We start from the raw sequence: 14,777 nt of genomic DNA, 5'->3' as shown, positions 1-14,777 counted from the left end.
CGGATGTGTGGTTTCGCCATTCACCGCCAGATCTGGCTCGAACACATAAAGCATTATCGGGTCTTACCTTTTTACCCGGGTCTCACTATTCCAGGATCATTCTGGAATGCAAAGATAACACCCGGCTACTATTCTCCACTGCTACCCATCTCCTTAAACCCCTCTCCCCTGTCTCCATCACACTCGCCTCCAACAACAGGTGTGAGGAGCTCATGGACTTCTTTGTCTCAAAGATTGCGACTATCCAATCAGCTGCCTCTGCGAGTTCCCTTCCTTCCCCTAGCCCACCGGGCCAAACTTCCTCTGTGGCCCCCCCACTGCCCGAGCCCTAAACTCGCATCTTTCTCTAGTTTGTCTCTGATCTCCCCTCTTGACCTCTCCACGCTCATCCTGTCCGTGAGACTCACTTCCTGCTCCCGTGACCCTATTCCCACTAAACTGGTGACCACCCAACTTCCTTTTCTGGCTCCCATGTTAGCTGACATTGTTAACGGTTCTCTGTCCTCAGGTACTGTCTCCCTCTTCCTCAAATCTGCCGTCATCACCCCTCTCCTCAAAAAACCAACCCTTGACCCCACTGTGCTTGCAAACTACTGCCCCATCTCCCAACTCCCAAATCCCTTTCCTCTCCAAAGTCCTTGAACGTGTTGTCGCCTCCCAAATCCATGATCATCGTTCCCGGAACTCCATGTTTGAATCCCTCCAGTCCAGTTTCCGCTCCTGCCACAGTACTGAAACGGCTCTCATCAAAGTCACAAATGACATCCTTTGTGACTGTGACTGTGGTAAACTATCCCTCCTCGTCCCCCTGGACCTGTCTGCAGCCTTTGACACAGTTGACCATTCCATCCTCCTCCAACGCCTCTCCACCATCGTCCAGCTGGGTGGGACTGCACTCGCCTGGTTCCATTCTTATCTATCTAATCGTAGCCAGAGAATCACCTGCAATGGCTTCTCTTCCCGCCCCCCCACATCGTTACCTCTGGTGTCCTCCAAGGATCTATCCTTGGCCCCCTCCTATTTCTCATCTACATGCTGCCCCTTGGCGACATCATCCGAAAACACACTGTCAGTTTCCATATGTACGCTGACGACACCCAGTTCGACCTCACCACCACTTCTCTCGACCCCTCCATGGTCTCTAAATTGTCAGACTGCTTGTCCGACATCCAGCACTGGATGAGCAGAAATTTTCTCCAATTAAATATTGGGAAGACAGAGGCCATTGTCTTTGGTCCCCGCCACAAACTGCATTCCCTAGCCACTGACTTCATCCCTCTCCCGAACATCTGTCTGAGGCTGATCATCATCATCATCATAGGCAGTTCCTCGGAATCGAGGAAGACTTGCTTCCACTCTTAAAATGAGTCCTTAGGTGGTTGTACAGTCCAATACGAGAACCACAGTCCCTGTCACAGGTGGGACAGATAGTCGTTGAGGGAAGGGGTAGGTGGGACTGGTTTGCCGCATGCTCTTTCCACTGCCTGCACTTGGTTTCTGCATTCTCTCGGCGATGAGACTCGAGGTGCTCAGCACCCTCCCGGATGTGCTTCCTCCATTTAGGGCGGTCTTTGGCCAGGGACTCCCAGGTGTCGGTGGGGATGTTGCACTTTATCAGGGAGGCTTTGAGGGTGTCCTTGTAACGTTTCCTCTGCTCACCTTTGGCTCGTTTGCAGTGAAGGAGTTCCGAGTAGAGCGCTAGCTTTGGGAGTCTCGTGTCTGGCATGCAGACAATGTGGCCTGCCCAGCGGAGCTGATCGAGTGTGGTCAGTGCTTCAATGCTGGGGATGTTGGCCTGGTCGAGGTCGCTAATGTTGGTGCGTCCACACTGTTTGCAACCTTGACCCTGAAATGAGCTCTGGAATTCCCTCACTAAACCTCTCTGCCTCGCTATCTCTTTTTCCTCCTTAAAGACACTCATTAAAACGTCCCTCTTTGACCAAGCTTTTGGTCATCTGCCGCAATTTCTTCTTATCTGGCTCGGTGTCAAATGTATCTGTTTTGTCTTATAACATTCCCTGTGAAGCACCTTGGGACGTTTTACTACATTAAAGGTGCATATAAATACAAGTTGTTGTTGTTATATTTGGAAGCTGACATTGTTTTCGGATGATGTCGCCAAGATGCAACATGGAGTTGAGAAATAGGAGGGGGCCAAGGATAGATCCTTGGGGGACACCAGAGGTAACGATGTGGGGGAACGGGAAGAGAAGCCATTGCAGGTGATTCCCTGCCTACGATTATTTAGATAAGAATGGAACCAGGTGAGTGCAGTCCCACCCAGCTGGACGATGGTGGAGAGGCGTTGGAGGAGGATGGAGTGGTCAACTGTGTCAAAGGCTGCAGACGGTCGAGGAGGACGAGGAGGGATAGTTTACCACAGTCATAGACACATAGGATGTCATTTGTGACTTTGATGAGAGTCATTTCGGTACTGTGGCAGGGGCGGAAACCAGATTGAAGGGATTCAAAGATGGAGTTTCGGGAAAGATGGTCACGGATTTGGGAAGCGACCGCAGGTTCAAGGACTTTGGAGAGGAAAAGGAGCTTGGAGATGGGGTGGTAGTTTGCAAGGACAGAGGGATCGAGGGTTGTTTTTTTGAGGAGAGGGGTGATGCTGGTAGATTTTAAGGGGATGGGGAGAGTAACTGAGGAGAGGAAATCGGAAACCATGTCAGCCAACATAGGAGCCAGGAAGGGAAATTGGGTGGTCAGCAGTTTGTTGGGAATAGAGTTGAGGAAGGAGGAGGTTGCTCTAATGGACAAGATAAGCTCAGAGACGGCATGAGGAAAGGGGAGAATTCACGGCTAGGGCAGGGGAGACCTTCCAGGAAGTTTGGTCTGGCGGGCCAGGGGAAGGAAGGGAAGTGGCAGCAGCAACTGATCGGGGGGGGCCTCAATCTTAGTGACAAAGATGTCTATCAGCTGCTCGCACTTAGAAACATAGAAACATAGAAATTAGGTGCAGGAGTAGGCCATTCAGCCCTTCGAGCCTGCACCGCCATTCAATAAGATCATGGCTGATCATTCAACCTCAGTACCCCTTTCCTGCTTTTTCTCCATCCCCCTTAATGTCTTTGGCTGTAAGGGCCATATCTAACTCCCTTTTGAATATATCTAACGAACTGGCCTCAACAACTTTCTGCGGTCGAGAATTCCATAGGTTAACCACTCTGAGTGAAGAAGTTTCTCCTCATCTCGGTCCTAAATGGCTTACCACTTATTCTTAGACTGTGACCCCTGGTTCTGGAACTCCCCAGCAACGGGAGCATTCTTCCTGCCTCTAACCTGTCCAATCCCATCAGAATTTTGCCTGTTTCTATGAGATCCTCTCTCATTCTTCTGAACTTAGAGTCTGACTCCTCACTGGAAGAGACCCCCAAGGAATACTGAGCACAATTGTCTGTTTGTGTATTTCCGCAGTGTCCCATTGGAGAACATTCAGCCCCGGATATCCTGCAGAAGCAGCGCTGTGGGGCGGGGTGGCTGAGTCACATGACCCTGTGGCAGTGTCTCTGACGTCACAACGAGAGGTGTCGCTCGTTCAGCTTGAGCGGAAAACTGTTAAAGGGCCGTTAGGATTTAAACCTGGAGCGCGGGGGGTTAAAGGGGAGGGGCAGGAAATCGGCTCAAAATGGTCATATGAGAACAGTGATGGTCATACAGTGAAATGTTCACACAATGAGAGCAGTGATGGTCATACAGTGAAATGTTCACACAATGAGAGCAGTGATGGTCATACAGTGAAATGTTCACACAATGAGAGCAGTGATGGTCATACAGTGAAATGTTCACACAATGGGAGCAGTGATGGTCATACAGTGAAATGTTCACACAATGAGAGCAGTGATGGTCATACAGTGAAATGTTCACACAATGGGAGCAGTGATGGTCATACAGTGAAATGTTCACACAATGAGAGCAGTGATGGTCATACAGTGAAATGTTCACACAATGGGAGCAGTGATGGTCATACAGTGAAATGAATGTTCATTCAATGAGAGCAGTGATGGTCATACAGTGAAATGTTCACACAATGGGAGCAGTGATGGTCATACAGTGAAATAAATGTTCATTCAATGAGAGCAGTGATGGTCATACAGTGAAATGTTCACAATGAGAGCAGTGATGGTCATACAGTGAAATGTTCACACAATGAGAGCAGTGATGGTCATACAATGAAATGTTCACACAATGAGAGCAGTGATGGTCATACAGTGAAATGTTCACACAATGGGAGCAGTGATGGTCATACAGTGAAATGTTCACACAATGAGAGCAGTGATGGTCATACGTTGAAATGTTCACACAATGAGAGCAGTGATGGTCATACAGTGAAATGTTCATTCAATTAGAGCAGTGATGGTCATACAGTGAAATGTTCACACAATGAGAGCAGCGATGGTCATACAGTGAAATGTCCCCCCTCCCCGCCCAACATCCCCCTGTCCCCGTTCCCCGCCCAACAGCCCTCTGTCCCCCCTCCCCGGCCAACAGCCCTCTGTCCCCCCTCCCCGGCCAACAGCCCTCTGTCCCCCCTCCCCGGCCAACAGCCCAGTGTCCCCCCTCCACAGCCAACAGCCCCCTGCCCCCTCCCCCCCCACCAGCCCCCTGTCCCCGCTCCCCGCCCAACAACCCCCTGTTCCCACTCCCCGCCCAACCCCACCACCCACCGACTCCTCTGCTCCCTCCCTTCCATGACCCCTGCCTCACAGCCCCATTCGCCGTTCACTCCGTGCGACCAGGAAACGCAGGGTTGCAGCCTCATTTACTTTTATGCAAATTAGAGACCTGGACGGGATTCCAGAGATTGGGGAATGTAATCAAACTGGGGCAGAAAAGTGATAGAACAGCTTCTCCCCAATTGACTGGTGAATGAGCTGCTGGGCGTAGAGTGAGGGCTGTTAGGCCTGTGTGCTTCACTCGGCAGTTACTTCACAGGAGCAGGAACCATTTACACTACAGGACATTTGGACAAAGGTAAAGGAAATGCTGGAGACTCTCCATCAGTGTCTGGAGAAAGTTATGAGAGGTCAATTTCTAGGGTCTGGATGCTTCATCAGAAGCCGCTTTCCCTGCAACTCATTCCCGCTCATTTAGTCCTTTAAGGACTATTTCCGTCATGTTCTATAGAAAGAGCTTTGTTCGAAACATTTCAGCAGCTTCGAGCTGGGAGCACATGTTGGAAAGCACCTGGACCCTGGCTCTATGCACAGTTCACACAGCTCTTACTCTCCACACTGCACATCCCCAGGAACATCACCACACCAAAAACAAGCAGCTACTCACTGTGTTCAGGCGTTTTAGCACATTGACGTATCTGTGGGAGTCAGAGAGAAAGGAGCAGAGTGATACAAATTTGTAACAAAACATGGTGTCATAAGCCACATTTCAAAAAGACATTTTAGATGATGATTTGTACTTACTCTCTCTCTGAAGTCGTCATTAATTTTGCAATGTGATATGCTTCAAGCTCCTTGTCATTCTACAAGAAAGTGAATAAGCACTTAGAGCTGTACACACTACTCCCCAACTCTCCCCAAACTGTACCCATTACACAACTCTCCCCAAACTGTACCATTACACTCCACTCCAAATTGTTTCCATTACACAACTTTCCCCAAACTGTACCCATTACACAACTCTCCCCAAACTGTACCATTACATTCCACTTGCCAAACTGTTCCCATTACACAACTCTCCCCAAACTGTACCATTACATTCCACTTCCCAAACTGTTCCCATTACACAACTCTCCCCAAACTGTACCCACTACACAACTCTCCCCAAACTGTACCCATTACACTCCACTCCCAAACTGTACCCATTACACAACTCCCCAAAATGTACCCATTACACAACTCTCCCCAAACTGTACCCATTACACAACTCTCCCCAAACTGTACCCATTACACAACTTTCCCCAAACTGTTCCCATTACACAACTCTCCCCAAACTGAACCCATTACACAACTCTCCCCAAACTGTACCCACTACACAACTCTCCCCAAACTGTTCCCATTACACAACTCTCCCCAAACTGTACCATTATACAACTCTCCCCAAACTGTACCCATTACACAACTCTCCCCAAACTGAACCATTACACAACTCTCCCCAAACTGAACCATTACACAACTCTCCCCAAACTGTACCCATTACACAACTCTCCCCAAACTGTACCCATTACACAACTCTCCCCAAACTGTACCCATTACACAACTCTCCCCAAGGTGAACCATTACACAACTCTCCCCAAACTGAACCATTACACAACTCTCCCCAAACTGAACCATTACACAACTCTCCCCAAACTGTAACCATTACACAACTCTTCCAAAACTGTACCCATTACACAACTCTCCCCAAACTGTACCATTACACAACTCTCCCCAAACTGTACCATTACACAACTCTCCCCAAACTGTACCCATTACACAACTCTCCCCAAACTGAACCCATTACACAACTCTCCTCAAACTGTACCATTACACAACTCTCCCCAAACTGTACCATTACACAACTCTCCCCAAACTGTACCATTATACAACTTTCCCCAAACTGTTCCCATTACACAACTCTCCCCAAACTGTACCCATTGCACAACTCTCCCCAAACTGTACCCATTACACAACTCTCCCCAAACTGAACCATTACACAACACTCCCCAAACTGTACCCATTACACAACTCTCCCCAAACTGAACCATTACACAACTCTCCCCAAACGTACCATTACACAACTCTCCCCAAACTGTACCCATTACACAACTCTCCCCAAACTGTACCCATTACACAACTCTCCCCAAACTGAACCATTACACAACACTCCCCAAACTGTACCCATTACACAACTCTCCCCAAACTGAACCATTACACAACTCTCCCCAAACTGTACCATTACACAACTCTCCCCAAACTGTACCCATTACACAACTCTCCCCAAACTGAACCATTACACAACTCTCCCCAAACTGAACCATTACACAACTCTCCCCAAACTGTTCCCATTACACAACTCTCCCCAAACTGTACCATTACACTCTGCTCAACAACAACTCATAATTATATAGCACCATAGTCAAACATAATCAAATGTCCCAAGGCACTTTACAGGAATGTTACCCAACGGAATTTAACACCGAGCCACATAAGGAGATATTAGGGCAGATGATAAAAAGTTTTGTCAAAGAGATGGATTTTAAGAAGCTTCTTAAAGGAGGAAATCGAGCTGGAGAGGTGGAGAGGTTTAGGGAGTGAGTTCCAGAGCTTGAGGCCCAGGCAGCTGAAGGTACGGCCACCAATGGTTGAGCGATTATAATCAGGGATACTCAAGAGGCCAGAATTGGAGGAGCACAGATATCTCGTGTGGCGAGTTATAGGGCTGGTGGAGATTATAGAGATAAGAACATAAGAAATAGGAGCAGGAGTAGGCCATTTGGCCCCTCGAGCCTGCTCCGCCATTCAATAAGGTCATGGCTGATCTGATCTTGGCCTCAACTCCACTTCCCTGCCCGCTACCCTTAACCCTTGACTCCCTTATCATACAAAAATCTGTCTATCTCCACCTTAAATATATTCAATGACCCAGCCTCCACAGCTTTCTGTGGTAGAGAAGTTCAACGATTCACAACCCTCTGAGAAAAAATTCCTCCTCATCTCTGCTTTAAATGGGCGACCCCTTATTCTGAAACTATTCCCCCCAGTTCTAGATTCCCCCACAAGGGGAAACATCCTCTCTACATCTACCCTGTCAAGCCCCCTTAGAATCTTATATGTTTCAATAAGATCACCTCTCATTCTTCTAAACTCCAATGAGTATAGACCCAACCTGCTCAACCTTTTTTCGTAAGACAGTCCCTTCATCTCAGGAATCAAACTTGTAAACCTTCTTTGAATTGCCTCTCATGCAAGTATATCCTGCCTTAAATATGGAGACCAAAACTATACGCAGTACTCCAGGTGTGGTCTCATCAATGCCCTGTACTGTTGTAGCAGGACTTCTCTGCTTTTATACTCCATCCCCTTTGCAATTTATGTTTCATGTACAAGGACCCCCAGGTCCCTCTTTACCGCAGCACTTTATAATCTCTCTCCATTTAAATACTAATTTGATTTTTTATGTTTCCTACTAAAGTGGATAACCTCACATTTTCCCACATTATACTCCATCTGCCAAGTTTTTGCCCACTCACTTAGCCTATCTATATCCCTTTGCAGATTCATTGTGTCCGCCTCACAATTTGCTTTCCCACTTATCTTCGTATCATCAGCAAATTTGGTTACATTACACTCGGTCCCTCCATCCAAGTCATTAATATAGATTGTAACTAATTGATCCCTGTGGCACCCCACTAGTTATCGTTTGCCAACCAGAAAATGACCCATTTATCCCGACTCTCTGTTTTCTGTTAGTTAGCCAATCCTCTATCCATGCTAATATATTACCCCCAACCCCGTGAGCTTTTATCTTGTGCAGTAACCTTTTACGTGGCACCTTATCGAATGCCTTCTGGAAATCCAAATACACCACATCCACTGGTTCCCCTTTATCCACCCTGCTCGTTACATCCTCAAATAACTCTAGCAAATTTGTCAAACGTGATTTTCCTTTCATAAAACTGCTGACTCTGCTTGACTGTATTATGATTTTCTAAATGTTCTGCTACTGCTTCCTTAATAATGAACTCCAACATTTTCCCAACGACAGATGTTAGGCTAACTGGTCTATAGTTTCCTGCTTTCTGTCTCCCTCCTTTCTTAAATAGGGGTGTTACATTTGCAGTTTTCCAATCCACTGGGACCGCCCAAGAATCCAGGGAATTTTGGTAGATTACAACTAATACATCCACTATCTCTGCAGCCACTTCTTTTAAGACCCTAGGATGCAGGCTATCAGGTCTCGGGGACTTGTCCACCTTTAGTCCCATTAGTTTGCCTGGTACTTTTTCTCTAGTGCTAGTGATTGTTTTAAGTTCCCTCTCCCAATAGCCCCGTGATTATCAATTATTGGGATGCTTTTCGTGTCTTCTTCCATGAAGACCGATACAAAATATTTGTTCAAAGTCTCTGCCATTTCCCTGTTTCTCATTATTAATTCCCCAGTCTCATCCTCTAAGGGATCAATGTTTACTTTAGCCACTCTTTTCCTTTTATATACCTGTAGAAGCTGTTACTGTCTGTTTTTATATTTTTTGCTAGTTTTCTCTCATAATCTATCCTCTCTGTTTATTATGTTTTTAGTCGTCCTTTGCTGGTTTCTAAATATTTCCCAATCCTCTGGCCTACCACTATTCTTCACAACATTGTATGCCTTTGTTTTCAATTTGATACCATCCTTTACTTCCCTAGTTAGTCACAGATGGTTCATCCTTCTCTTACTGGAATATATCTTTGTTGAGAGTTATGAAATATCTCCTTAAATGTCTGCCACTGCTTATCTACTGTCTTACCCTTTAATCTATTTTCCCAGTCCACTTTAGCCAACTCTGCCTTCATACCTTTGTAATTGCCTTTATTTAAGTTCAGGACACTAGTTTGAGACCTAGCTTTCTCACCCTCAAACTGAATTTGAAATTGTACCATGTTATGATCACTCTTCCCAAGAGGATCCTTCATTACAACATCATTAATTAATCCAGTCTCATTACACATTACCAGATCTAAAATATTCTGCTCCCTGGTTGGTTTCACAACGTATTGTTCTGAGAAACCATCCCGGATACACTCTATGAACTCATCCTCAAGGCTACCCTTGCCAATTTGATTTCTTCAATCAATATGAAGATTAAAATCGTCCATGATTATTGCCGTACCTTTCTTACAAGTCTCCATTATTTCTTGATTTAGACTCTGTGCTACAGTGTAGCTACTGTTTGGGGGCCTATAGAGTTCTCCCACCAGTGACTTCCTTCCCTTATTATTTATTATCTCCACCCAAACTGTTTCTACATCTTGATCTTCTGAGCCAATATAATTTCTCACTACTGCATTGCATAGGGAGGGGTGAGGACAGGATGAGAGCTTTAATATCGAGGCGTTGCTTAACCGGGAGCCAAAGTAGGTTAGCGAGCACTGGGGTGATGGGTGAATGGGATTTGTTGCGAGTTAGGACACGGGCAGCCGAGTTTTGGATCACCTCTAGATTACGTAGGATAGAACGTGGGAAGCCAGCCAGGAGTGCGTTGAAGTAATCAAGTCTACAGGTAAGAAAGGCAGGGATCAAGGTTTCAATATCAGATGAGCTGAGCCTGGTCGAGTTGGGTGATGAGGAAATAGTCGGTTTTAGTTATGGTGCGTACATGTGGTCGGAAGCTCATCTCGGGGTCCAATGTGACAACAAGGCTACGAACAGTCTGATTGAGCCTCAGACAGATGCTAGGGAGAGGGTTGGAGTCAATGGCTAAGGAACGGAGTTAGTGGCATGGACCTAAGACAATGGCTTTGGTCTTCCCAATATTTAGTTGGAGGAAATTTCGGCTCATCCAGTGCTGGATTTTGGAAAAACAGTATGACAATTTCCAGCCTCCCCAAAAGAGTAACCATTAAACTTCACTCCTCAAAACCAAAGAACATATAAAGTTCGCACCCCTCAACAATAGGTCGTAGCCAATAATCAGGGTGATGTACCTGCTGAGCCAGATCCCTGTCGATGTCCTCAGAATCCGAGCTGTTTCCAGTCTCCTCACAGGAAATGACCTCCTCTACACTGGGTGGACACACCGTTAGAGTCTCACTGTCGACACTGTGACAAGAAGCATTGCTGTTAGGGCTGGATTTTCAGCTTTGATGATTTTGGGGCGGCAATGGCGGTGGGGCGATAAAGTTAGTATCCGGGAACAGTTTGTGCCTCAGGAAGTCACATTGGACAGTGGGGCCGAGTCTGGCAGTGCAGCTAAGGGAGACGTTGTACACCTCTCTCGGGGCGTTAACATGGGAAACTCCCGAGCTAAAGAGCCCGGCATGGAGCGCTCTGAGAGACATCTGGGGAGAAAAAAAACGAAACCCCCCCCAACCCCCACAAAAACATTCGCAAAACATTGCCCACACCACCACAACATAAATCGCAAAAAAATTTGAAGAAAAAACAATGACACTTACCTGAGGAGTCCATTACTAACCTCTCCGCTGTCAGTATCGTTGTGCCACCAAATTTCCCAGGCAGTCACTGCATGACGCGCTTTGGGGCATACGGATCAGGCAAGGGTCAAAACTTATGCTAGTGTCGCAACCAGGGGTGTTGCACACCGGCACAGCTCTTCTTGGTGGTGCAGCTCCACGCCGCCGGAAAACCGGACCCGAGGATCGCCACGGGGCGCTGGAGGCTGACCACACGCCCACCTAGAACACCTCACCGCTGACATTGTCGCCGCTCCAGGGAGAAAAACGGAGCGCAGAAGACCAGAAATTCAGCCCCTTAATCTTTACATATTTTGACCCAACCTGGTTAAACACATGGCCCTGGATTGCTATGGGAACACAGAGCAAGCCATACAGTGTCTCCAATTCAGTCCTCCGGCACCACACCTGTAGCCAGAGAAGATTGGAAAATGATGGTCAGAGCCTCTGCTATTTCCGCTTTTGCTTCCCTTAACAACCTGGTATACATTTCATCTGGGCCTGGGGATTTAACCACTTTCAAAGCTGCTAAGCCCCTTAATACTTCCTCTCTTTATTTCATCTAATATTTCACACACCTCCTCCTTGATTGCAATGTCTGCATCATCCCTCTCTTTTAAGAAAACAGATTCAAAGAACCATACCCATGTAACAGATTTCCCTTATGGTCTCTAATAGATAAAACATCTTTGGGTTTTCCTTGATTTTACTTGCCAAAAATGTTTCATGCTCCCTCTTTGCTTTCTTTAATTTTCTTGTAATTTCACCCCTGGACTTTCTATACTCCTCTAGAGTTTCTGCCATGTTGAGCCCTCGGTATCTGTCTTAAGCTTCCCTTTTTTTCTTTATTCTACCCTGTATGTCCCTTGACATCCAGGGGCCTCTAGAATTGTTCTTTAAGGGAACATACTTGCTCTGAACCCTCCGGATCTCCTCCTTGAATGCCTCCCATTGCTCTGACACTGATTTACCTTCAAGTAGCTGTTTCCAGTCCAATTTGGCTAAATCCCAGCTCAACCCAAATGGCCTCATTTGATGATCCTTCCAACAGGTCATCCCTCCTCACAGCTGTAATTGTTTATTTAATCAATACTGCGACCACCATCTCCTTTTTTTACCCCCCTCTCTATCCTGTCTGAAAACCCTGTAACCAGGAATGTTGAGCTGCCATACCTGCCCCTCTTTCAGCCATGTCTCAGTAATAGTTATAATATCATACTCCCACACGTCAATCTATGCACTCAGCTCATCTGCCGTTTTCCCTAGACTCTTTGCATTGAAGTATATACCATTTAGCACAGCCAAACTCCCTTGTTGTCCATTTTCTAGCCCTTGTTTCTTCTGTATTTCAAATTCACTTTCTACTTTCCTGCTTTCTAATTTCAGCTTTTCTTCTCTCCCTACTGAATATATTCTCAGGTTCCCATCCCACTGCCAAGCTAGTTTAAACCCTCCCCAACAGCACGAGCAAACCCCCACCCCCCAACGAGGATATTGGTCCTGGCTCTGTTGAGGTGCAACCCGTCCGACTTGTACAGGACCCACCTCCCCCAGAAACGGTCCCAATGCCTCAGGAAACGAAAGCCCTCCCTCCTACACCATCTCTCCAGCCACGTATTCATCTGCTCTATCCTCCTATTTCTGTACTCACTAGCTCGTGGCACCAGGAGTAATCCGGAGATTACTACCTTTGAGGTCCTGCTTTTTAATCTCTCTGCTAGCTCCCTAAAATCTGCCTGCAGGACCTCATCCCTCTTTCTACCTACGTCATTGGTCCCGATGTGGACCACAACCTCTGGCTGTTTGCCCTCTCCCCCCAGAATGCCCTGACATCCTTGACCCTGGCACCAGGGAGGCAATGTACCATCCTGGAGTCACATGTATGGCCTCAGAAATGCCTGTCTGCTCCCCTATCGAATCCCCTACCACTATTGCTCTCCCACTCTTCTTTCTTTCTCCCCCACCCCACCCCTCTCCCCCGTGCAGCTGAGCCCCTCGTGTTGCTGTGAACCTGGCTCTGGCTGCATGTTGCAGTGGAACCATCGCCCCCACCAGAACTCAGAACAGAATACTGGTTGGAGAGCCAGATGCACTCAGTGGCCTCCTGCACGACCTGCCTGGTCCTCCTCTTCTGTCTGGCGGTCATTATCATCATCATCATCATAGGCGGTCCCTTGAAATGAGGATGACTTGCTTCCACGCCAAAAAAAAGGATGTTTTGAAGGAAGAACCCGAACTACATCCTCAAGGGTGGAAGATGCCTGTGCGTGTTTTTTTTTTAACGTGTGGTGGCCATTGCACACCAGCCACCACACGGGCTTGACAAAGCTAGGTCTTGGTCCAGTTTCAAGGGTTACCCAAGATAACTGGAGACCAGCTCTGCTGCACAGACCGAGCTCTCTGCCTGCACACTCTTAAGCTGCGGGGTGGTCACCTCTAGAAACGTGCTATCCACGAAGTTCTCAGCCTCAAGATGCACCGCAGTGACTCCAGCTGCTGCTCACGCTCCGAAACCCGAAGCTCGAGATGCGGTATCTGGTAACACTTCCTGCACATGTGGTCATCCAAGCTACGCGAAGTAGCTAGAACTTCCCACATAGCACAGCATGTGCACTCCATGGGACTGAGCTGCCCTGCCAAGCCTCTAGTTATTTGATTAATTAACTTAATTATTTTGTATATCCCTCTGCCCTTAGTTAAAGACTAAAATTGTTTGAACTGATACAATCACAGGACAGAGAGTGGAGGGTATGAACTGATACTCTCCACTCCCTGTCCTGTGATTGTTTGAACGTGCTCTCCACTCTCTGCCATTGGTGATGCTGCAACAAGTTACACCCAATTTTAAAAGTATTTATTTTTCAAGTTTCCATTCAAATTTATTTGCTGAACGCAATATCTGCCTTGAACCAGTACATTAGAACAGCATTTTAAAACGTGTTCAAAAAATAATGTTACTTGAAAAATATTCCTTGATGCACTTAAGAATGGTAATTTGGTGCAATTTGATTAATATAGCTGAAAATGAGTATCACAAAAAATAAGCATTTTTAATGTGTCAATCCTGTGAACAACCCAGTTTTAAATGACTGAAAATGACTTAAAAAATATACAGAACTATTTTCCAGTTATATTGGTGAACAGTAATAAGTTCGTTAGTAAAAACATTTAATTCAAAACCTTGCAAAACCTGCCTATTCGTTTCCTTGCACCAAAAAATCCAGTTTAATTTTTGGAGCCTCATCGAAGGCCCACAAATGAGCACAATTAGCAGAAACTCGTCACCATGGGAGCATGGCCAGGTTTGTGGGTGGGGCCTACTTCCAGTGCAATGTTATTGACACTAGCACAAAAGATTGCGGAAACACAAGTTGCGCTGAACACAATTTGCGGTTACAATTCCATGATCTTTTGCACCAATATCGGGGGAATTGCACTGAAAAAAGCAGGGCAAATGACTGGAAACTCTAGCCAATACCAGCAGACTAAGAAATACAAAGCAGGTGGGAAGAGTTTGGTGATAACCCCTCTCTCTGAGAGTAAATTATTCAAATAACAAATATGGCGCTCCTCAGAATGACTTCACTGTCAGTTGCTACCTTCTGCTAAGACCCTTGTCTTGCATTTCCTGTAAACAAGGAGCAGGAAGCTGAAGGCCAA

At 46.6% G+C, this 14,777-nt stretch overlaps 1 protein-coding gene across 1 annotated transcript in view; it reads right to left on the bottom strand.

Moving 5' to 3' along the window:
- The window catches only part of LOC139276830 (FYVE, RhoGEF and PH domain-containing protein 5-like), a 121,405-nt gene that overhangs the window by 87,537 nt on the left and 19,091 nt on the right, over window positions 1-14,777 (bottom strand). The window contains exons 2-4 of the mRNA XM_070894829.1: window positions 10,629-10,743; window positions 5,427-5,485; window positions 5,290-5,320 (exon numbers count right to left, since the gene is read on the bottom strand). Coding sequence (XP_070750930.1) covers window positions 5,290-5,320; window positions 5,427-5,485; window positions 10,629-10,743 — 205 coding nt within the window. The remainder of the gene's footprint in view (window positions 1-5,289; window positions 5,321-5,426; window positions 5,486-10,628; window positions 10,744-14,777) is intronic.

This window comes from Pristiophorus japonicus, chromosome 12, assembly GCF_044704955.1.
Source record: "Pristiophorus japonicus isolate sPriJap1 chromosome 12, sPriJap1.hap1, whole genome shotgun sequence".
In the NCBI taxonomy this organism is placed as follows: Eukaryota; Metazoa; Chordata; class Chondrichthyes; family Pristiophoridae; genus Pristiophorus; species Pristiophorus japonicus.
The sequence above is the reverse complement of the archived record's forward strand: the minus strand, read 5'-3'. Positions and strand labels throughout refer to the sequence as shown.